This window comes from Lampetra fluviatilis, chromosome 39, assembly GCF_964198595.1.
Source record: "Lampetra fluviatilis chromosome 39, kcLamFluv1.1, whole genome shotgun sequence".
Lineage (NCBI taxonomy): Eukaryota > Metazoa > Chordata > Hyperoartia > Petromyzontiformes > Petromyzontidae > Lampetra > Lampetra fluviatilis.
This window is the reverse complement of record NC_136313.1, coordinates 6,346,680-6,371,660: the sequence shown is the minus strand read 5'-3', so window position 1 is coordinate 6,371,660 and position 24,981 is coordinate 6,346,680. Positions and strand designations below refer to the sequence as shown.

Genomic DNA, 24,981 nt, shown 5'->3' with positions numbered 1-24,981 from the left:
ACGACATCACAAGAGATCGGTGCCAGAAAGACGTGGGCCACGACTTGAGCACATTGACACAAGACAGAGAGGAAAGTGGAAACACATGACGAAATGTGCAGTGGATACCTACGGGGCTCTCTGTCCATGGATCGTGATGATGATGTTGTTGAACTTCTTTCGCACCGTACGCAGCCAACCGTGCTAATCAGAGCGTTATAGACTGTTAGAAATAAGCACTGTCGGTGAGCACCTGTGTAGGCTGACGCAGTTTAGTACACCATGGGGTGGTGTGGCGAGCACTACGAATGGCCACTTTATGGTTTAGGGCCAACATCAGCGACGGGCGATGTCTAGACTGGCCCTGAGCCTCCCCTTCACCGACCACGTTGGTGAAATATGATCACACAACCCCCATGTATGTGACAGGGACTCCTCTACTTACGAACGAGTTAAGTTCCAGAGGTCTTTTCGTAAGTCGATTTGTTCGTAAGTCCAACTTTACTCCCGTCGATTCCAAACATGTTGTACGGCGTGTACACGAAACACGGGGAATGGCTTTACAAGTTGTATAATCTCCTGTAGATGTAGATGCCACTGGTTCTTCACGTTCTGCAGATGTCGATGGCACCACCGCCATGGATTGCGCGGCGGTTGAACTTACGACTCTCGGGTTCGAACAGGCAACTGGACATACGGACCAGGTTTGTTCGTTTCTCTGAAAGTTCGTAAGTCGAATGTTCGTAAATAGAGGAGTCTCTTTTATGTTGAACTTCTTTCGCACCGTACGTAACCAACCGTGCTAATCGGACTGACATGGTGTGGGTAGGCCTTCACCCAGCAGTGGTTTGACAGAGGGCTGTAGAGTAAATGACAATTATTGTCACACCTGTGGATTTCACACCTGATGATGATTGCTTGTGTTGCAGTCGAAACGTTGTGAGAATTTGATTGTTTTCTATTTTTATTATTTTATTATGTCCCTTCTACGTGATTTTACCGAAAGAACCAAGGATATTAAAAGCCCCTTAAAAGTGCGCAAAGAAGCAACGAAGAAGTGGACGCCTTGGAAAAGAAAGGATGCACGGATGAGAGAACATAGGCAGGCCGCTGCCGTTGTGTCAAACTGTGCAAGGTGAGTGAGTGGGGCTTGGGAAGGACGCGTGACGCCTACGAGGGAGTGACGGCCGAGACGGTCAAGAAGAGTCACGAGGAATGGCGGCCACGGGGCAGAAAGCGCGTCCGAGTTGGACGCCCGCCGAGGAGACAGAACGATGCGATGAGCCCACGTGCAGGTGCTGGGTGCGATGGTGACATCGCAGGGCCATGGAAGATGGCAATGGCTTGGAGAGGGGCTTCATCCGGCAGTGGATTGATGTTGGCTAATAATAATGATGACGACGATGATTCAGTTCAGTTCATGTATTTGGTATAGCCATGTGAGCCATTCGGCTCTTGAATCGGGTGCAACCGCAACAAACAAAACATGAACAAGAAACATCTTAAAGTGAATTTTTTCGATTTAAAGCTTTCGTGACTGCAGGGATTCATCTTCTTGGTTCTTTCGGTAAAGTCACGTAGAAGGGAAGTAATAAAATAATAAAAACAAAACGTAATAAAATATTATAATATAATTCCGTTTTGTTTTTATTATTTTATTACTTCCCTTCTACGTGACTTTACCGAAAGAACCAAGAAGATGAATCTTAAAGTGACTACGCGCAACAGAAAATCCAGGAAAAAACAGCAAAGTCTTCTAGAAAAAGCACCGTATATCAATGCTGTGTGCAAAAATCCCAGTGGGATGCAAGTCAAACAATAACAACCATAAGACAATTTAGATTAAAGTTATCAGTCTAACTAGTCTAACGTGGCATCATCATCATCAAATGATGATACGTTGATGTTGCCCTTTAGATAAGTGAAGGAGCTGATAAGCCCCAGTACATTGAGGGAGGCGTGAGAGCTTACAGCCACGCACGCGGGAGTTTTAATGCGGCGCGCTAATCCCACTGTTACGTGGCATTGTGTTAATCAAACAAATTATGGTCGAGGTGGGCTGGGTAGCTCAGAGGTCAGAGTCACTGAGCCGGCACCGATGAGATTCTGAGGTTCAATGTGGGATTCAGCCGGCCGCTGTGATTAAACCGCGATCCTTAAGTGCGACGAGTTGATGGTGAATCAAATATTAACATCTTGACATTTAGTCGTTGTAAAGCTTACACCAACAACAACAAAAACGATGCAGATCCGGGCACTGGTTTTGTGCTAAAATTGCGTGGCGCATTTTCACAGCGATTGGTGTAGAGCAGGAGTTGTGCGACATACGGCCCATGGGCGGGATATGGCCACGGTACTGTCTTTACCTCGTTGATCTCATCAAGGAGCGTAAACCATCATCGCGCTCACTCCGGTGGTCACCCTAGCAGCAGCCGCATTTGGCTGCTGGCCATCAGATGCGCGCTTCTGCGGCCGTCTGGAACGCTCTTCCTTCCGATATCAGGAAGCGACTGGGAGCTATGGCACTTTTAAATCATTCAGATTGGAAACTCGATTCTTTAGAACTGTGTTTAGTTTGTTATCCTTCCCCCGCACCTGCGATTAGCACGGTTGGCTACGTACGGTGCGAAATAAGTTCAACACACATACGTACATCCGTGGCCCGTGCCTTATTTTAACCGCGGGCGGTGGAAACAAGAACTCATCACTTCAATGCGGCCTGCCGCTACGGGCACTTTGGCCGCGCTGATCAGGCACTAGAGGGGGATATAATTCGTCGACGTGGCAAGAGCGCTGCGTTTCTGATCGTAACGATGCCCGGTCACTTTGTGTCGCTGCGAAGGGCTTCCGGGCGGCAACATGATTTGGCTGAGTTCTCCGTTGAATCTGCGGTTTCCAAAGTAGTTTGGGGGCCTCACGTGCCCTTCGGCGAGGGCAGGATCCCCAGCGCTTGCGTAGAGTTTTGTAATTTTCATTAAGATTGTGATTATTAGCGCTCGGATGGACACACGTGATGTTATCCGGCCAGAGCAATACCTATTAGCTCCCTCAAAAATCAATGTTTGTACTTATTGTAAGCTACGCAGGGCCTAATGTGAATTAAAGAAAACAATTTAGCCGCTGTTTAAGAGACAAGGCAGATGGCATGGAATTTGGGGGTGGGGAGAAGGGTGAGAGGCAGTGGCGTTAGCCACCGAGTGTGCAGGCAGTGCAACTGCAATGGCACTCCATGGGCTGGATGGGGCCCAGGCATTGGGCTACACATAATGGGGGGGGGGGGGGGCATTGAACAGAGGCCCCCACCAATTCATTCCTTGAAACTAAGGCCCCATGTTCAACTATGCTACGCCACTGGTGAAGTCAAAATTAACGTCTTGCTCATAGCAGCATTGAGAAGGTGGTGGTGGTCACCTCTCCTCTTGTGAGCCCTGAGCCAGTGGCGGAAAATTCCTCATTCCTATTGTCAGGGCGAGTCCATCCATGGGACACACCGGTGACGGGAATGAGTGAATGTAATGGGCAGATGCGTAGACAGGGGTTGGTGGATCACCACCGCAATGGAACTGCCTGCATGTGTCACACGACTGCAGGGGCAGGGTCAGTGTGTAAAGCAAGTACAGAAAGTAGGTATTTGTGTCTGGTTATCTTCTCATGCACGTGAGTCTTCCACCCCCCCCCCCCGTCGCTCCAGTTTTTTTTCCACAAGAAGCAAAACTACAATGAAAGGAATTATTATTACCATTACAAGACGAAGACCCCCCGGATAGCCTTAACAGACTCGAGGAGCAAGTGCAGTTAGCGAGCACCTATGAAGGCCGGCAAGGCGCACGAGAGGGTGGCTGGCCAGCACCACGCCGGACCGCCTTTGTCTCCCGAGTTGCGATGTTTACACACCGCACCAGGTACTCATTTGAGGCTGAGCCAACGTAGGGGGAGGTCGAGGACTGGTTCAGATAATCGTCACTGGTGTTGGCCGTGAGTGGGAATCGAACTCGGGTCGCCAGGTTTGTAGCGCAGAGCGCTAACCGTTACACGCATTACTCACGTACATATACATACACACTGTTACAGAGCCCACGAGCTTTTGCTCCACATCACCAATCCTCCCTCAATCCGTCTGTCCTCCTTCCCTCCCCTCCCTTAACTCCCCTGCCCGGTGTTGTCCCCACCCACCCACCCACCATATATCAATCTCCAAACATCAATGACTCAGTCGAACGCGGCTCAGAGAGAGGAGCCTTGCCGAGCCAAAGTCACAACTTGTTGCTGAAGTTGTGACACCTTCGGCACTTGCAGCCCGCTTTATTATTTGACAGCATCGTGAAACCGCCGACCTCCCTTTGCGTCGCGTGGAGCTCGACGTTTCATTCAAGACATGGATTCAAACAGCGGCAGTCACTCGGCGATTAATGGTAAGAATTATTTTTTTAAACATCCCGTACACCTGAATTTTTGTATTATGATCTATCCTGGATGAAAATGTATTTTTTCCCTTCCTCTATAAATGTGATGTATTTAATTTTTTTTTATTATTCTGGACATCTGTGAAAAGCAGCTTCATAGCTCATCGGATGCCTCCTGCAGTCGAAATAAAGATTTTGATTCTAAATTCCCTTCCAATGAACGCGCAAAAAACATCACCTGGATTAGCTAATTGCAGCTATGAGAATGAAATATGTAATTAGATGTTGAAATTCCCTGCGGGATATATCACCGCAGAGAAGGTGACAATGGGCCAAGTGGTAATGCGCGTGCCACTTATTGCAGAGGTGCCACGGTGGCTAGGAGATGTTAACTACCTCGTCTGGTATACAGGAGGTCGTGGGTTACATCCAGACCCTGACGCCTGCTGCTGTATATTTGGAGTTTGCGGTGTCTCTCTCCCCGTGGTCGCGTGGATTTTTTTCGGGGTCTTTACGATTTCTCTCTCCACATGTAGAGTCGACATCACGCATTAAATTTATGTTTTAGCTTCTATACATTTCCACACGATCCGCCACTTAATTGAGTTATCATTTGTGACAGCCAGGTCGCTTCTGACAAAGAGCTATTCAGCTCAGTGGGCTTTACCTGGTAAAATAAAAAAGAGTTTAGCTTAGTTCGAGGGTTATTCCTCAACACACCGAGGAGCAGAATACATAACAAGTGGCCAATTAAACACGTGTATTCCGTGTGACAATTCAATTTGTTTGGCTGTCTCGTGTGGTTGAGGATTCTTAATAGCACAGACGCATAAATCAACATCATCATCATCTCTCCAGAGTTGCTACAATACGTATCAATCTGTAGAGTCAGCAGTGATCATTCTATGGATGGACTTGTCACTGCCATGGGAATGAGGAATTTCCACCATTGGCATAGGCCAGCCGAAGGAGTTGAGCACCTTTCCATGCCCACTTGCTCACAAACACACTTTGGCTTAACTCACCCCAGAAACTAAACTAAAGCCGATTTAAAAAATGTAGTTTTCCAGGTAAGGCGCACTCTTTTTCAGAAGCGACCTGGCCACAAATTATATCTCAACGAAGTGGCCTATCACGTGTAAATGTATGGCAGATAAATAATTCAAACGCGTGATGTTGATTCTAAATGTGGAGTGGAAAACCGGAGGATCTGGAGCAAAATCCACGCGCACACTGGAAGCACATGCCATCTCCAAATATACAGCAGGCGTCAGGGTCGGGATCAAACCTCCGACCTCCTGTATACCAGGCGAGGTAGTTAATATCTTGCCACCAAAATGGTTTGCCGGAATAAAATGATGCTTTGGTTACATGACAACTTCTCTTATACGATGATGCGGATTCTATTGTCCACGAGGTTATAAAACCCTAATGATGATGCTGCTGCAGTGGTAGCAGCAGCCAATGTTGTTGTTGACGATGACGGTGATGATACGACAGTTGCTGTCACTGTGAATTCCCTGTGGATAGAGATGCTGATTATTTGTAATTCAGCTGCTGATTTTTTTTACCGATAAATGGGGCTGCGGCTAACAAGTGCCTCTGATGATTCTGATGCAGTAAATAATAATCACAATGACAATCGTCATAAGAATACCACTGCTGCTGCTACTACAAATGAGGGTGCTGCTGATGATGATGACCCTCTCCGATTAGCACGTTTGGCTAACGTACGGTGAGAAATAAGTTCAATATTCATAATAATTAATCTCATGTTGGATGTTGCTGCAGTTGATGATGGCGACAATATTGACAATCAAAACCGGACCTTAATTTGTCATAAATCTCTGGAGTCCCCAACCCGACACTAATCGCCTCCTCTCCCCCTGAACAATAATAGGGGGAATGGGGAAATAGTTTCAGGGGCTCAGCCCTGGACAGCTCCGTCTAAGATTAAGCCCTGTGGCCAGTTTCATAACTGAATTTCAGTGAAAAATGTCCATTACATTTCTAACGTTCCAACATAGCATCCTGACACGTCGATTGTTAGTCGGGCAATATTCCGAAGGACGCTGTACTCGCTCTCGGGAATTGTTGATGTTCTTGCGTTATGTTTTGGTTGTTGCTGCTGCTGCTGTGCCTACGCACCACGGATCTCCCGTGTAAGCCAGCCGGGCAACGGGTTAAACGGGATAATCCGTGTAAAAAATCCAACTCAGAGCTTGGGCAATATTGGCACCGGTATGTTATTTCCTCCACCTCTGAATAATTCCCCCTCTCTGAGAGCGAACGAAAACCGAGCGCGCGCGTGTGTGCGCGTTCCAAATTCTAAATCTTCATAATTACCATCATTATTATTATTGTCACTCGAGGTGGCTAACGCACGCACACAAATTACCACCCCGCGTCTCACAGGTCAAGATTACTGTGCTCGTCCCGCCGAGCTGCACAGCCCCGGCCATGCGCTCGCCGCCTCCCAGGCTCGCTACGCCGGCGGCGGCGGCGACGCGAGCGCGAGGCACTGCCCAGGGTCGCTGGCGCGCAAGACCGCGGCGAGCCTGCTGCTCACGTGCCTGGTGTGCGGCGATGCCAGCAGCGGCAAGCACTACGGCATCGACGCGTGCAACGGCTGCAGCGGCTTCTTCAAGCGGAGCGTCAGGCGCAAGCTCATTTACAGGTTCCGGGCGTCGTCGCTCAAAGAAACTACGAAGGGCCTGTTATTTCAAAATTTTAATAGAAGATTTTTTTTTTACCCGGTATCGCTGCTTTTATTATTTTTTTACGGAAGCGACCTGGACATCACGAATGATAGCCCAACGAAACGTGGCTTATAGTGTGGGGGAATTATTTGCAGCCAAATAAACGCGTGTTGCCAATTTTAAATGTGGACAGGGGGGGGGGCGAAATTGAGGACCCTGGAGAAAAATCCACGCGACCATGGGGAGAGGAGACATGCAAACTCCACATATACAGCGGTAAGGTCAGGGTCGAACCTACGTATACCAGGCGAGGTAGTTAACATCTCGCCACACTTGAAGAAATCTCGGAGGTAGCTCTGTGATATTCCGGTCGCGGGCCTCTGCTAGATCAACTCAGCCTTAAATGAGTACCTGGTGCGATGTGTAAAGATTGGCACTGGCGAGACCAAGGGTGGAGGCATCGGCACCGGGGAGACAAAGGCGGCCGGGCGTGGTGTTGGCCACCCACCTCCCTCGCATTCCGTGTCGGCCTTCATAGGTGCTACCTCTGGAACAACCTCCACGGAGCAATCCGCACACTCGACTCCATCCCGAGAATCAAATTACAACTCAACTGCACAGCTCTTTGCAATCGCATACAACGTGTGTTGAACTTATTTCGCACCGTACAGAGCCAACCGCGCTAATCGGAGGTGCGGGAGAAGGAGAACAATGACTAATATTATAATTACAATCATCAGAGCATGTGTGTGTTGTGTGCATGTTTTGCCACAAAGTACGTGTGTTTAATGCGGACTTGATATCTTGCAAAATGTAATTATTTGGTGTTTTAACGTTTTAACTCCTCCTGTTTTATTGCCCGAAAGGGTTAAAAGCCATTTATTTTTCACCATTCAACGAACTCACAGCCACAACTTTTAAACAATTATAGAAAATATAAATATTTTTTCTCATTGTACAGAATTGTCAATTGTTGTGGTCACGAGTATGAATGTGATGGCCCTTTGAGTGGCATATTCGTGCAAGGAAGGCGCTGTGCGTGCACAAGCTAAAAACGATTGACTTGACGGCAGTCTGCTGAAGGCTACACGTTGGGGGAACCTTTATCTTTGTGTTGCGCAATGCAGGTGCCAGGCGAGCACCGGCCTGTGCACGGTGGACAAAGCTCACCGGAACCAGTGCCAGGCCTGTCGCCTGCGCAAGTGTCTCCACGCGGGCATGAACAAGGATGGTAAAGCGACACAGTTAACACGCACGCACGCACGCAGACCCCCCGTATAGCCTCAACAGACTGTTGGGTCAAGCGCTGTTAGCGAGCAGCTGTGAAGGTTGACACTGTGGGCACACAAAGTGGTGGGTGGCCAACACCACGCCCGACCGCCTTTGTCTCCCCAGCGGCGATGTTTACACACCGCACCAATTACTCGTTAGAGGCTGAGTCGACCTAGGGGAGGAGGCCCAGGGCCCGTTCAGATGATCGTCACCGGTGTTGGCCGAGAGTGGGGAATCGAACTCAGATCTCCGGGTTTGTAGCGCAGTGCGCTAACCGCTTCACCACCGCTCTCCACCACGCCCAACACACACATAGCGAGCACCACACTGGCACAGAGAGAAACCGATGGATATTGCAAAATGTGCTTTTGGTCTAGATTTGAAGTTTTCTTTACTGCCGGGATCCATACTCTTTGGTTCTTTCGGTAAAGTCACGTAGGTGAAGTCACGTAGATTGCTTGTGTTGCGACCGAAACGTCGTGATTTAATTGATTTTATTTAATTCCTACGTGACTTTACCGAAAGAACCAACGAGTATGTGCTTTTGGTATCGTGCAGCGACATGGGCTTTTCATTTGGCACTCACATGAAAGAGGATCGTTCACACTGAGAGAATGGCCCAGTAGGAAGATGACATTGCAGAACTACTGCCGAAGTCGCGTCAATTACGCGTCCAACTACTGAGAGTATGTGAACAGAAAATTTATATTCGGTTTAAAAAAATAAAATGTTAACGCTCATCTATTCCAAGGTGCTGTTTGTTGCCGACCGCTTAACAATCGTCTATATAGGTACAGCCCGCAAAAAATGTTTGTTGCATGGCAAGCTGACTCCAGGCACGATGCGTGCATCAACAAGCTTCACGTTACAAACCACACGTCTGCCGAGCAAGCATCTCGAGGATCCTGCCACTGATTTATTTTGTCGCCGTCGTTGTCGTTTTTGCTTAATCCACAGCCGAGTTGCCCATTTTCAAGCGTTTCACGCAGACTTCGTGTTCACGGATTTCTCGCCCCTCGTGCGCCCAGCCGGGGCTGAGTGGGTTGAACGTGTGGTGGGGTAAAGTGTGGTTACTCCCACCTCCTTGTTGTACAACTGGCCAGTGTGGAGGAGCAGGGGTCTCTCTGGAGCTCCCTCCAGCAGAGGCCCCTTCCACCGGCTGTGGTGTGAGCAGGCAATTGCAGGGCTGCGCCTATGCCTTGTTTAACTTGTGTGTGCTATTCTAGATTTTAAGTTTTCGTGACTGCAAGTTTCCATACTCTTTTGTTCTTTGGGTAAAGTCACGTAAGTGAAAAAAAAATAGAAATAACTACATTTTTGTTTTTTCTAAAATATAACTAAAATGTAGTTATTTCAATTTCTATTTTTTTATTCTTTATTTTTATTTTATTCTTTCACCTACGTGACTTTACCGAAAGAACCAAAGAGTTTGTGTGTGCTAATCGGAGGTGCGGATATAGGTCAATAGAGTTGCATAGAGACTCATAGAGCACAGCCCAAGACCGTCGGCAGTGGAGGCAGTTACAAGGCATCGCAGTTACATCGAGTGGCATAGAGATTAATAGACTTACGCAGAGAGTCATAGAGTTACATAGAGATCCACGGAGTTACACGAAGAGCCATAGTTACATATATATGTATGTTTAACTTCTTTCGCACCGTACATAGCCAGCCATGCTAATCGGAGGTGGTGGGGAAGGACAAGAAACGTAACACAACATGACGCATCTCCAATTAGCACGGTTGGCTACGTACGGCGCCAAAAAAGTTATCCACACATCTCGACGGAACAGATAAAATTTCGATTTAAAGCTTTCGTGACTGCAGGGATTCATCTTTTTTGTTCTTTCCGTAAAGTCACGTAGAAGGGAAATAATAAAATAATAAAAATACAACATAATAAAATAAAAATAAAACATAATAATAAAATTAAATTATGTTTTATTTTTATTATTTTATCATTTCCCTTCTACATGACTTTACCGAAAGAACCAAACAGAGGAACAGATTAATTCGCTCAAGCGCAAACAAAAAATTCCACAACTTACCGTCAAACTCAAGGCCCTGTTTTTTTGTTTGTATCGTTGTGTATCCCGACACCCTCGCGCAGCCGTTCAGAACGAACGACAACCGCGTAGCACTGCCCAGGTCCGGCCCGGCGACCCCGAATTGGGCACCAGGCTCATGCTTGGCAGACACATGGGCACCGGCTGCTGTGACGCCAACGGCGCTGGCATCAGCAGCGGGAGGAGCGGCAGCTTTGGTGGCAGCGGTGGCATCAGCAGTGGCAGCAGCAGCGGCTTTGGTGGCAGTGGTGGCATCAGCAGTGGCAGCAGAAGCAGCTTTGGTGGCAGTGGTGGCATCAGCAGTGGCAGCAGCGGTGGCGTTGGTGGCAGCGGTGGCATCAGCAGTGGCAGCAGCGGTGGCTTTGGTGGCAGTGGTGGCATCAGCAGTGGCAGCAGCGGTGGCTTTGGTGGCAGTGGTGGCATCAGCAGTGGCGTTGGTGGCAGCGGTGGCAACAGCGGGGGCGGCACAGTTCCGATGGCGTATGCTAAGCGAGAGCCAGATGAAGGTGAGTGAGAAAGGGTTGCTACAAAATGTCACCGGGGTGGCTCAGTTGGTCAGCGGCACTCGCCGTGTCGTGTCGGGGAAGCCGCCCCTTGAAAATGAGAATTCTCAGTGGGCCTGGATTTTTGGTCCATTAAAAAAAAATGTCATCCCGTTTGCGCTATTGGGGTCATGTGGTTACGCGAAGCAATCACTCGGATCTTATGCAGACAGCTCTTCATGTTAGCGAACGGCCCACGGAAGTGGATATCGCAGAACTACTTCTGAGTCCCCTTCTTCAAGTGACCTCTGCTCTTGCCTCTTTTTTTCAACGGTTTTACTAAACTTGACTCCTATATTTTGTCGTGGTCAAATCTTGTAATCTAAATTTAGTCTACTTCCTGTTGTCCAATCAATTCCAAACTTTGCACAGGTGCTCAGATCCGGTGACAATGCATGCCTGTATCAAAATCGGCACCAATGAATCAATTAATTGGTCCTTTTAAACCAATTAACATTTAGCATGGATGGCTTATTAATTAAATATTTATTTGGGTGGGTCAAAAACGCCGCGGTCCCTAAACTCTGGAATTGCCTTGCCCAAGAAGCAGGCGCCACGTGTCTCTTGTTATCAAGATGTCTTCCACTTCCCGTTGTCCATTCCAGTTATTTACTTTTAGTGCACTTTAAAATAAAACCGTTGTTTTAAAAAAACACTTTTTTAAGGATTTTATTTCATATGAATCGCATTTAAGACCTCTCCAAACAGGCTTCCAGCACGTGGGAGCGAAACGTCAGACAACACGCGGTCGGCAAAACCCGAAACCGCATTTGAGAGCTCTTCGGCACGACCGCGGTCAATACATGTTACTCGGTGCTTAGCTCGTCACCTCGCTGATCTGTCCGACCATCGACATTCACATCCCTTCGGCGTTTCGTTTGCAGACGAGGCTGTCGATGTGACAGGCGAGGACGAGACGGAGGAGGAGAGCGAGACCTCCACGCGGCACTATCGGGCTCTCGGGCCCGACGGTTCGAGCCCGGGCCTCCCACAGGCGCCGGCCTCGACGCTCCAGGCCCCGGGAGAGTCGCGTTCCCCGATCCGGGCTCGCGCCTCTCCCAAGTGCCTGCCCGTGGCCTCGGCGGAGGTCTCCGACACTCCCATGAGCCTCCTCTTCATGGCCATCAAGTGGGCGAAAAACCTGCCCGCTTTCTCGGCCCTGCCATTCCGGGACCAGGCAAGCGGCCGCACAAAAGAAGCGCCGGGGGGCGGGGGATTCCGCGTCGCGCCCATCCAATGTCTGGACGGCGAAGACACGTGGATGGGGGGAAAAGCTTCGATAGCCTCATTCGCAACGAGTCACGCACCTTGGGTCACCAACGTGACAAAGAGAGAAATATAAATGCGTCGTTAAACCCCGTCGCCATCCGACACGGACGATTAGTAAAGGTTTGTCACGACTTCAGCACACCGGTTGTGTGTTGGCGAGAGTAATCCCATAGCGTTTACAATTCGAGTGCCGTGACGTTTCGCTGGCGATTGCAACCGCCTTCATCAGGCGATTCATTTAGCCGAGATCCGGAGTGTTAGGTCAATGACCAGTCAAGTAACCTTCTTCGTGAGCTTCTCATTTCACACTCCCCCCTCCCCCTTTTTTCCGGGGTCATCAATGACGCAATCACTCGAGCGCTCGCTCCGGCACATGGCATGCGCCGAAATAACCCATCCGTTATGATCCGATTTTTTTGTTAAATGTAATTCCGAGTTGGCGTCACCGATAATCCGGATGAGGGCGCTATCAGACTCAACGCGGCCTTCAGAGGCAACGCGCGGTCAGACTCGGGCAACCCCCCCCCCCCAATGGCCCGTTTCGTGGGTGGTCTCACGCCCTTGGGGACAACGTCACGGGGTATTTAATTGTCGGATTTGCATCGCTTAGGCAGGCCGCGTGGACACAGCGATAATGCCGCTGGGTGCATCAATGTCACGCGCTGGCGTTTGTCGTCGATGACGATGAGTGGGACCAAAAAAATGACGTCACGTACCTGGGGGGGGGGCGGGGTCAGACATTTGTGACGATGTGTGACGAGGGGGGGTGGGTTTGAGAAATGTGACGTCACATCAAAATGCGCAACTTTAAATTAATATAGACAACGCGTTCTACTTAATTAAATTTAGTTTTTAATAAATGTTTTCTCTTACAACATCAGAGTGCAGCGCCACATTAAATACGCACTACAATGACAATAGTTTCAAGCGATTTGAAGCATGCTTTTTTTTGGGGGGGGCAGAGCTTTGTGACGTCATATTTGAGGGGGGGTCTGATTTTTTGTGACGCCGTGTGATGGGGAGGGGGGTCAAAAATCGTCCAAAATCGCGTGACGTCATTTATGGACGGCCCCAAAGTATATATATATTTGTTTTAAATTCCAAAATGAAATGAACGCTATGACGTACGGACCCAAAAAAACGTGGCACGTCGAAGAAGAACGCTGTAAGTTCGCAGTGAATCGTGCAGATGTGTTGCGTGCTCTGAAACGACACTCGGGAACTATTGTCGCAGTCGTACTAGGTCAGCTCGGACATGAAGGTATGAAAGTATTTGGCTGCTATGAATGTACATTCGTGGAAAGATGAACACCAATAACGTCGCGTCAACGTACACACAAAGACAAAAATCCCCCGTATAGCCTGAACAGACTGTTGGGGCAAGTGCTGTTAGCGAGCACCTATCAAGGCCGGCACGGCACACGAGGGGGTGGGTGGCCAGCACCCCGCCCGGCCGCTTTTGACTCCCCAGTGGCGATGTTTACTACACACAGCACCAGGTACTCATTTGAGGCTGAGTCAACCTAGGGGAGGAGGCCCAGGACCGGTTCAGACAATCGTCATCGGTGTTGGCCGTGAGAGGGAATCGAACTCGGGTGGCTGGGTACGTAGCGGAGCGTCGCGCTAACCGCTACACCACCACTCCCCACCACAACACCCACCACTCGCCACCAAGTGGCGGTGACGTCACAACGGCACCTGTGCCAGGCTAGGTGCACCACTTTGAGGCTACGTGAAGTGTCGAACGCCCACTGGCAAAGCGCTCACGGGACAGACCCAGCAGGTGCCATGGGTTGACTTGACTGAGATGACTGATCAATGCAACAACCTGTGCCCACCGACACACACACGTATACACACACGTACACACACACACGTACACACGCACGTACACACGCACGTATACACACACGTACACACACACGTGCACACACACACACAAACACGTGCACACACACACGTACACACACGTGTACACACACACAGGTGATCCTGCTGGAGGAGGCTTGGAGCGAACTCTTCCTGCTCTGCTCCGCTCAGTGGGCGCTGCACAGCGACGCCTCCCGCGCCGCCTTCCAGGGTGCCGCCTCGCCCTGCCCGTGTCCCCTCGGAGCCGGCAGCGGCCCCGAGGGGTCGTGCCCCTTGCAGGCCGCACACGGGGGGGCCGTCGACCTCCGCTTCCTGCGCGACATGACGGAGCGCTTCCGAGACCTCACCGTGGACCCCACGGAGTTCGCGTGCCTCAAGGCGGTCGTCTTGTTCAAGCCAGGCCAGTGTCGAGGGGGGGGGGAGTTGCGGAACGTCACGATTTTGGGGGTGGCGGGGGGGGTCCGATGTAGGTAGCGCCACGGTAGCTCGGTAGATGTGAAGTAGCCTCGGCTGGTTACGCAGCAGGAGGTCGTGGGTTCGATTTCGTCTCCCTGATGCCTGTTGCACGCAGGGACTCCCATACCCTGTCAACCCAGACGGTTTTACCCCGTTTTCTTGTGCAGGGGAATTGAGTTTTCAGGTGCGTGCTGCGTACAGCCGTTTGAATGCGGGTAACATTCTAGTTTTGTCTTATTTGTTTGTGTTTCTCCCTTGTGATGTGACTTTGTAGGATGAACGTTGAGATTTATAAGGGCACGGGGTGAACAATAAGGTCTGAGTTGGTCTGTGATAAGATAGGCACTGATAAGGGATTGACAGGTATGGGGCCGTCCATAAATGACGTCACGCACCTAGGTGGTGGGGGGGTCAGACATTTGTGACGATGTGTGACGAGGGGGGGGGGGTTTGAGAAATGTGACGTCACATCAAAATGTGCAACTTTAAATAAATATAGACAACACGTTCTGCTTAATTAAATATACGTTTTAATAAAGGATTTCTCCTACAACATCAGAGTGCAGCGCCACATTAAATACGCACTACAATGACAATAGTTTAAAGCGATTTGGGGGTGGGGGGGGCAGAGCTTTGTGACGTCATATTTGAGGGGGGGTCTGACTTTTTGTGAAGCCGTGTGACAAAGGGGGGGGGGGGGTCAAAAATCGTGTGACGTCATTTATGGATGGCCCATATGTGAACATTCGACTTACGAACTTTAAGATATATGAACAAACCTGTCCGTATGTCCAGTTTCCTGTTCGAACCGATAGTCATAAGTTCAACCGCTGTGCAATAGATGGCGGTGGTGGCTTCGACATCTGCAGAACATGAAGAACCAGTGGCGTCTACATCTACAGGATATCATACAACTTTTAAAGCCATTCCCAGTATTTAGTGTACATGCCGTACAACATGTTAGGGGAGTAAAATTGGAACCTAACTCATTCGTAAGTAGAGGAGTCCCTGTATGTGGAGTTCGCGTGTTACTCTCCCCGTGGTGGCGTGGATTTAACTCCGGGTCCTCCGGTGTTTCCCCTCCACATTTGGAATCAACATCACGCGTTTAGAGTGTTTTTGGTTACATAACATTTCCATATGATAAGCCACTTCATTCAGATCGCTTGTGAACAAGAGCTCGATAGCTCAGTGGGCGTTACCTGTATTATTTGGGTCTTTCGGTAAAGTCACATATATAGGTTCAAAGAAAATAACAAAAACTGCGACGTTTCGATCGCAACACACGCGGTCGTCATCAGGAAAAAGCTATCTATGTGACTTTACCGAAAGACCAAAAGAATATGAATTCCTGCAGTCACGAAAGCTTTAAGTCAATATTTGGGCTTTATTTGGTTCATGAAATAGTTGAGATTTTACTTTGTAAAACATTTTGATAATCAATTTCACGAGTTTAGAGTATTTGACTGCCATAAATGTCCATGTGACAAGCCACTTCGTTGAGCTATCATTTGTCATAGCCCCGTCGCTTCTGAACAAAGAGCTGCATATAGCTTAGTGGGGCATTATCTGGCAAAATAAAAACAATATTTTAATAGATCAAATAGTTGGGAGGGCTGCCACCTGCCCGGTTGGACCCCCCTCCCCCCCGGGCACTGGAATTGTTTAACGACCGATCTAAACAATAACCTAACACCACTCCAGTAAATTTATTGATGAACTTTGTATTTAAGTTTGTGGAGTATTTTCTAATTTGTCCCGCCACGTTGTTGCCTTATCTGTTTGTTTTCTATTAAAAAAAATAGCCTTAGCAATAACGAGCCTGTTGGCTGCCATTCAAGTAACAATTTTTAGACCCCTATCCTTCGTTAATAAATGTTGCACTCCGATCGTGTTTTTTGATATCATACTCTTTGTTTTTTTCGGTAAAGCCACGTAGGTAAAAAATAAAATAAATGAAAACTACATTAAATCACGAAGTTTCGGGCGCAACACAAGCGTCCTTCTTCAGGTGGGGACAACGAAGCGAAAGCACAACCACTTAAGTGTGTCCAAGAAATGGCTGTGACAGCGCCCGAAACGTCGTGATTTAATTTAGTTTTCATTAATTTTATTTTTTACCTACGTGACTTTACCGAAAAAACCAAAGAGTATGAATCCTCGCAGTCACGAAAACTTCAAATTTAGAATTTTTTTTATATCGTTTGGACATCTGTGAAAGGAGCTTCAAAACTCATCGGATTCCTACTGCAGTAGAAATAAATATTCTGTTGGCGGAACCGAGGGTATGTCTAATCACTCACGCGCGCGTCTTTGCATCCCTTTATCTCATCCACAGAAGCCAACGGCTTGAAGGACGGAGACCAAGTGGAGAGTTTACAGGATCAGTCCCAGGTGATGCTGAGTCAGCATTGCCGAGCTCTGTACCCCAGCCAGCCAGCAAGGTACGACTCCAGCCTCTCGTGGCACTCGCACGGTGGGCGTACGCGCGTAGCCAACCGTGCTGATAGGAGGTGCGGGGGGTGGACAACAATCTGAGCGCAAAGAGAAATGAGTTTTCGATCTAGTCGACGGCCAACTACTTTCATGAGCTGAGCGGAAGGGTGATGCAGTACGCTGGATGATTCGGCAACGCGGCGGCGTACCCTCAGTTGTTGGTCCGCCGTCTCACCGTGCGTGTGCGCAGGAGCAACAATCGTAACTTGCCACTAACTTCATCGTCACGTTATTATTTATGGGGAAATCGTGTTCGCTTCACGCGGCACCTCTCCTGAACGCATCTGTACCGCGTCAAACGAGGACCAATCCGCATTTAATCAACAACGAACTGATGCATCGTCATGCAATCAGCGCCAACCACCCCCCAAAGCCGAAGGGCAGATCTAGACTGAGGTTTTTTTTGTAAACTGGGACACTTTTGCCCATATTTCCCATTTCATGTTTTTTAAGCGCAATTTTTTTTAAAACAGAGGCATAATTATTCGATTTGCCCGTACGTGCGTCCATCAGCCAAACAACTACATTCTCATAAGTATTGAGAAATGAATAATTAATATTCCCTCTGTACGCGCACGGTAATTGAAATAGTGACATCTACGTTATTTTATTTGCGTTTTTTTACTTGTATTTTTTCTTCCTCGAATTCGGCGCCCCACTTAAACCTGGCGCCCTTAGGCGACCGCCCCTAAATCGGCCTGCATGGACGGGCCGCGGCTGACGTCATGCCACCAATTGCGCTTCACGACAATTGCCCTCCCCCCACCTATTGCACTGGCAACGGAGCCCAACTCACTCGGGAAACAACGCTCCGCCGCGCCCCAACAACCCACGTCAGTTTCAGTTTCAATTATTAGGTGTAGCCCTGTGAGCCATGCGGCTCTTGACTCGGGTGCAACCGCAACAAAACAAAAACATGAACAAAGAACACCTTAAAGTGACTACGCGCAACAGAAAAATTCAGGAAAAAAACTGCAAAATCTTCCAGAAAAAAACCCACCGCATATCAACGCTGTGTGAAAAAATCACAGTGGGATGCAAGTCGCCTGTCCCTCGCTGCGCGCGTTGTCTGCGTGGGCAGGTTCGGCAAGCTGCTGCTGCTCATTCCCGCCCTCCGTTTGATCCACGCCGACCGCCTGGAGAAGATATTTTTCCAGCGAGCGCTGCACAGCGCCCCCATGGAGCGTCTCATCTGCGACATGTTTCGCGACTGACCAACTCCCTCCGACGACAAATCCAGCAGGCGGCGCGTGCTCCGGGCGGCGAGGCGGTTCGGCAAGCCTCGACAATGAAATAGCCGGATAAAAAAACACGGGAGGTGGGGCGCGGGGTGGTGCAGTGATTCACAGGGTGGAGCGGCGGTGCAGTGGTTAGCTAACCACATTTATTAAACAATTATTTTTTTACATTTTATTTTGCCAGCTAAGGCCCCAACGCGTAGCTCTTTTTCAGAAGCGACTTGGCTATCACAAATGAGAGCTCAACGAGGAGTGGCTTATCATCATCATGTGGACATTTATAGCAGTAGCCAAATACTCGAAACGCGTGACGCTGATTCTAAGTGTTAAGGGGAAAAACTGGAGGACTGGGAGAAAAATCCACGTGACCACAGGGAGAGAAACACGCAAACTTCAAATATACAGCAGCAGGCGTCAGGGTCGGGATCGAACCCACGACCTCCTGTATACCAGGCGAGGTAGTTAACATCTCATAGCCACTATAATGATAATGAGAGAGAGAGAGACACGCAAACTCCAAATATACAGCACCAAGTGTCAGGGTCGGGATCGAACCCACGACCTGTATACCAGGCGAGGTAGTTAACCTGGTGAGCCAAGTTCGAGTCCAAGTCAAGTCAATTTATTGTTGGTTAGCATCTTGCGCCTTTTCAGCAGTGGCAGGATGATGATGGTGATGATGATGGGCTAGAGGAGAAGAGAGGGTGGCAGTTTTAAGGGAGGAACAGAAGCAGGTTAGTGAAGATAATTGCCACCAAAAGCACCATCACACCATCGCACGTAAAAATAAACAATCCTATCAAACAGTTTAAACAAATAATAATTAAAAGCAAGTCGTGGCTGTTAGTTCGTGGTTGGAGGGTGTTAACGGGCTGCGTCATGACCCACTACCAGGGCCCTCATCCGGCCCAGGATTGGTTCAGATGTCACCCTCCACTGATGTTGACCGGGGCCTGGAATTGAACTCGGGTTGTCAACGTTCGTAGTGCGGTGTTTGCAAACTGCCGCGCCGTCACTTCACCCCCGACCTTTGGGTTGTAGCGTTCCCTCGTTATTCGCGACGAGGGGGTACGTTCCGGACATGCTCGTGAAGAGCAAATTTCGTGCAGAACGATGTTGGCCTACGAAAACAATTTTTTTCAATAAATTACGTTAAATACATAAATAAGCTATTAAATAATAACACAACAAATGCTTATAATAAACATAAAGTAAATACAAGTAAATAGTATAATAATAGTTTATAAATTAGCTTACCTTAAGTTATGATGATGCTGCGCAGTAGCATCATCATCACTTTGTCTCATCACGTTATTTCTCTCTCTCTATTGGTGCAGCAGTCGTACAGAGTTTCAGATGGGATTCGCGGACAGCCACAATCGCCGATAGCCAAAATCACGGATAGCAAGTCCGTGACTAACGAGGGAATACGGTATTCGTGAAATAAACCTCAGCTAAAGTGGTTGAGAGGGGCCTCTACCTTAGCGATGACTCACAATGGTCACGTTTGAGACACGGCCAGTGGGACTGGCTTTCTCTCGGTGCGAGAAATAATTCCTGGCTTCTGTTGGCGCCCTTGGCACGGTCTCATCAGCACGACCGCTTCCGTCGGTTGTCGTTCGTTCACCACAGTGGACGGACGATGCATGGCCTGCGACCTCTACCATTCACACAAGCACCGCTACGCCCTGCCCCTACTGTTCGCTCAATAAGCCACGGTTTTTGGACTTGCTGTTGGCAGTGAAGCATTGATTGAAAAGGCCGTTCTCTCCGTTCAAGGTTTCATTTTGGCCCGCTCTCCAGATGAGGTCTTGGCACTCTCTAAGAAAACAAAAACTTGCATTTTAGAGAGGGGAATTGATTTTGTTGACTTCTGGTGTGCCGCTGTTCATCTTTCTATTTATTTTGTTACTTTATTTAGGGGCGGAATAGCAGACGGACAACCTTGAATACGCGCGAAGTAGCGTGGTGATATTCACGTCGTCGAAATTCACGAAGATTTGCTGCTTAAATGAGCACTGAGGCATTGCTTATTTCCTGAGAAACAGACTTGGGTCAGTGGTGGAAATTCCACAATCCTCCTCGAGGGGGCGGTGGGGGGGTCTCATCCAGAGCGCGACCACCGTTGTACTCGCTTCATATTTGATCGACCCCGGAGAGATGTTGGTCCGAGTCAGCCCCCCGACCAGGATTTGAACTTGTGACAGTATATATCACCTTGCATCGAAACCAGGAACGCTTCGCCTAGTCTCGAGACTGGGTTCGACTCCGAGTTTAAGCCGCTCGCTATTAAACCGGCGAGTTAACGGTTTCAGCCCCGTGCGCGAATGATTGCACAGACGCAATCAATTAATTAGCATGCTCTCTGGATCATAAGACGGGCCAGAAATAAGACGCACCCCAAAACTTGTGCTCCTGTATCAATAAACTTATACAAATCTCGTCACTCAGGCCAGGTTATGAGACGCTCCACCAAATTTTGCTTCAACATGCAGGGGGGGGGGCAGAAGTGCGTCTCATGATGCGGAGAATGCTTTAGTATTTTTTATTTAAAAACCTAATTTGGTTCATCACAAATATGGAGGGTGGCATTTACAAGAATATCGGATGACTGGCTCATGGTGCCTTTACTATTTAGAGACCGTGATGGAGCGCCCTCTAGTGTTAAATAATAAAGTTTTGTTCATTATTTCCATTTTGCCCCAAACTCTTATCTTGATTGTGCTATCGGCGTCGCGTCCGTCACGCACGAGACGAAGAATCCTCTCGCTCGGCAGTGCAAACCCCCTCGTGCTAGAGAACGTCCCACGGAAGTGGACATCGTAGAACTGCCTTTTAGATCCCTTAAAGTGACTCGTGGTCCACACAGTAGAAGGGAAGAGCACTTCCCCACTTTCTCTGCATGTCAAGAGTCAGTGAGGTTCCTTGTATGACAGTCACACCCGACGTTTTAATTACCAGTGCCGGAATTTAGGTTAACTTAACCAATTTCCCTTTGCGAGACGTCTGTAAGTTGCAGGGTGGGTGTCCAGTTCATCGCTGAATCTCGGAACGCACAAGCGGCTCAGCATTCATTTATTTTAGAGAGGCGTAGTAGCACAGTTGTTGTAAAAGACATTGTACTCACCACAGGGAACTGTAGCGACACGACCGCACTCTACGATAATTACCGGCGCCAAACTGCCACATGCCCTCCTGCATGGCCTTGTGGGAGCCTCGGTGCCGATGACGTAATTTCATTTTAGTTTTTCTTCCAGTTCCGTTCCTATGATGTACGTGTACATATACATCATCGGAACGGGAAAGGTTTTAAGAAGCGACTCATATTGACGTGGGTTTGTAGCATCAACGCTCTGTCGACTGTAAGAGTTCCAGAAGGACGTTTCTCATGATGATTTCAACAATTTTTATTTTATATTACCAGGTAAGGTCCACTGATTCTGCCGTGTAGCTCATTTTCAGAAGCGACCTGGCGACCACAAACGATAGTTCACCGAAGTGAGGCTAATCACGTGGACATTTATAGCAGCCAAATACTTCATCTCCTCGCCGCCCTCGCGTTACTCCGATAATAGCTCAATTGGGATGTAATAATCATCAGCCAGGGTAAATCCACTGCTGGATGAAGGCCTCCCCAAGCCACCGCCACCTCTCACGATTCCGCGGGATAATCTTGTGTATTATGTTGAGCTTATTTCTCACCGCATATAGCCAACCGTGCTAATTAGGGCTTAACAAATGAGTTTTTAATCTAGATGTGAAAGTGCATCGCTCCAGTGGCTTCCTAATATCAGAAGGAAGAGCGTTCCAGACGGCCGCAGAAATACGCGTTCCATTCTTTGACTATAATTGTCCAGTCAAATTAATGGCGATCTTAAGTTTATGTAAATCTTCAAAACATTGCAATGGTTAAAAAGTATTAAATTATTATGTTCATTACGTGTAGTTTATTTAGCAGCGCTGTAGCAGGTTCTGTTACACTTGGCAACTTAATTGCATTACCACTAGCGGTATGTTCAATGTAATACTTTGTGAGTGTGTGTATACATTTCATTTGTACAATCAAAGCTCCATATGTTATGATTCATTTAGATGTGACTTTCTAACCCTCGTGACTATTTTAAGCAAATAAATAAATACATTCGAAGTGGTTTTATTTGTACATTTGCTTTCTGCGGGAGTATGTGTCTTTGTATGTGTGAAAAAAGGTAGGTGTTTGTGTGTTTTTTTTTGTTTGTATCTGGCTGAGCGGTAGTGTAGCGGTTAGCGCACTGTGCTACAAATCTGGGTTCGATGCCCGCTCACGGCCAACACCAGTGACGATTATCTGAACCGGTCCTGGGCCTCCGCAAGGTCGACTCAGCCTCAAATGAGTACCCGGTGCGGTGTGTAAACATAGCCACTGAAGAGACAAAGGCGGCCGGGCGTGGTGCTGGCCACCCACCCTCTCGTGTGCCGTTCCAGCCTTCGTAGGTGCTCGGTTACAGCACTTGCCCCAGTGGTCTGTAACGGCTATAATAAGGAGGGGGATCTTTGTCTTTGTATTTAATACACATCGTAAATATAGGGCATCATATCCAGGAATTGCCCAATGAGTCTCAAGACCTCTTTTTCATGACGGCCCTGGATTGGGATGTTTGGTCGAATCCTTCTTGGGCACTTCGACGTGAATATTGAGAACCGTCAGGTTTGAGCGGTGGCGAAGTGGTTATCGCACTGCGCTATTGATCCAGCGACCTGAGTTCCATTGACGACCAATTTCGATGGTGAACGGTGTCTGAACCGGCCCTGGTCTCCTCCCTTTAACCACCCCGCACTGACCATCGTGGGGAAGTATGGTCAATCAACCGCCACAACTGACACGGCTTGGGGAGGTCTTCATCCAGCAATGGATTGACAAAAAACCCGTGGAATTATTTGTCAAATTTAGCATTGAGGTGATGCAAATTTTTTGCTGCCAGTGGTGGAAATTCCTCATTCCTATGACGGGAGCGTAATGGTTGGAGTATTTTTGTGTAGGCCTCACCACTACAAATGTTTACTTATTCTGATGTTCACCAGTGGATTGACAAAGCGGTTCTGAAGTACTGCCTTATTTTATATCCATTATCCTAAGAATTAGGACGTGAGTTTCTAAGATTCCACGAGACAGCCCATTTACTTAAACATAGCAATGATTTAACTCGAGAATTCCCTACCGTGTATTAAAGAGCCAACTTAAGATGATATTGTAAAACGAAAAAAAAATCTATTACTCTAATGACAGAGCCATGTCCGAATTAATTTAGCAAATTTAATCAAGGCTTGCTAAGCCAGTGCATAATTTACGAGAGCGAATTAAAATGTATTTTATGAGCCCGCTTCGTTTGCATATTCAGTGATTTCATCTCAGACTTTGTCAATCGTATTGTTACCATCAATGGCACTATACATTCACAACAATGATTAGCAATGCATTATTATATACAGCCCTTTGTCAAATCCACTGCTGGATGAAGGCCAGCCCATGCCACCACCATCTAACCTCTGTATGATCCTGAGGTGTAACAATCCACCTAAAAATAAAAGCGAAAGTATTTATTTTATTTTCACCAGGTAATAACCACTGAGCTAGAAATCTCTTTTTCAGAATCGACCTGGTTATCACAAATCATAGCGCAACGAAGTGGGGCTTATCGTCACGTGTAAATGTATTGCAACCAAAGACTCTAAACGCGCGACGTCGATTCTAAATGTGGAGGGAAAGACCGGAGGACCCGGAGAAATGTCCACGCGACCACAGAGAGAGAGACACACAAACTCCAAATATACAGCAGCAGGCGTCAGGGAAGGGACCGAACCCACGACCTCCTGTAGACTAGGCGAGGGAGATAACATCTCGCCACTCAGCACCTGCAGACGAGAAGATGTCATTGCCCTTTGGAGACATTCCGCTCCTCGGCTGCCACTCCGTTGTTAGTCTTCACCATCGTCCACCATCCCTTCTAGCCATGGCCGTGCCCCACTCACGTTTCGTAACCAGCGTTTGAAAAGATGTCATTAACCTGCGTTCGTGGATACGTCAAAGAAGTACGCATGGGCAGATTGGCTCTTAGAACGGCAAAGAAACGGAAAGGCGATCACGTGGGGTTAGAGCGGTGGGTCTCAACCGGTGACACGCGAACCCCTGGGGGTTACGTGGAAATGTCCCGGGGGGGGGGTGGTATGTGAGTTTATTTTCTAAATGCGTCTTAGACTCTCACATTCATTGTGTCTAATATGCTTTACATTATGGATGCTCATTAATTCGTAGATTTAATTCAACAAGGGGTAGAATAGCCCCACAAATAAAACAAGTTAGGTTAGAGGATGCTCACTGCTCCTCCCAAATGTGCAATTGTAATGATACTGACAAAGTGAGAAAAGCAAAATTGCGTATTATTCATAATAAAGGTGTTTGGGTTAGATCGCGTAGGTATAAAATTTGTGTCGTATAAAGCCTCCACCACCCCACTTGATACAGTAAATTTATCTGTCACTGTCCCACCTGAAGACGGAGACTTGTGTTGCCTCCGAAACGTCGTGATTTAATTGATTTATTTTCATTTATTATTATTTTATTTCATTATGTTTTACCTACGTGACTTTACCGAAAAAAACCTAAGAGAATACAGCCAGTAAGGTTTGTCACATAAACAACGCGCCCATTGGTT

The 24,981-nt window shown here is 48.1% G+C and overlaps 1 protein-coding gene across 1 annotated transcript; it reads left to right on the top strand.

The window, feature by feature from the left end:
• Positions 1-328: 328 nt before the first annotated feature.
• On the top strand, positions 329-18,265 carry NR2E3 (nuclear receptor subfamily 2 group E member 3). Its single transcript, XM_078874541.1, has 8 exons — positions 329-371; positions 6,798-7,059; positions 8,209-8,312; positions 10,464-10,582; positions 11,956-12,138; positions 14,217-14,499; positions 16,894-16,999; positions 18,133-18,265. Exons 1-8 carry the CDS (start codon positions 329-331, stop codon positions 18,263-18,265), a joined length of 1,233 nt encoding a protein of 410 aa, XP_078730667.1.
• The last annotated feature ends 6,716 nt before the right edge of the window (positions 18,266-24,981 follow it).

What these genes read in the sequence shown, in the direction of transcription:
- NR2E3 (XM_078874541.1), top strand. Translation starts at nt 329, where the DNA reads ATGTCTAGACTGGCCCTGAGCCTCCCCTTCACCGACCACGTTG. An exon ending in CCCCTTCACCGACCACGTTG is followed by an intron (nt 372 to 6,797) that starts GTGAAATATGAT and finishes CGCGTCTCACAG; the next exon opens with GTCAAGATTACTGTGCTCGT. An exon ending in GGTCGTCTTGTTCAAGCCAG is followed by an intron (nt 14,500 to 16,893) that starts GCCAGTGTCGAG and finishes TCTCATCCACAG; the next exon opens with AAGCCAACGGCTTGAAGGAC.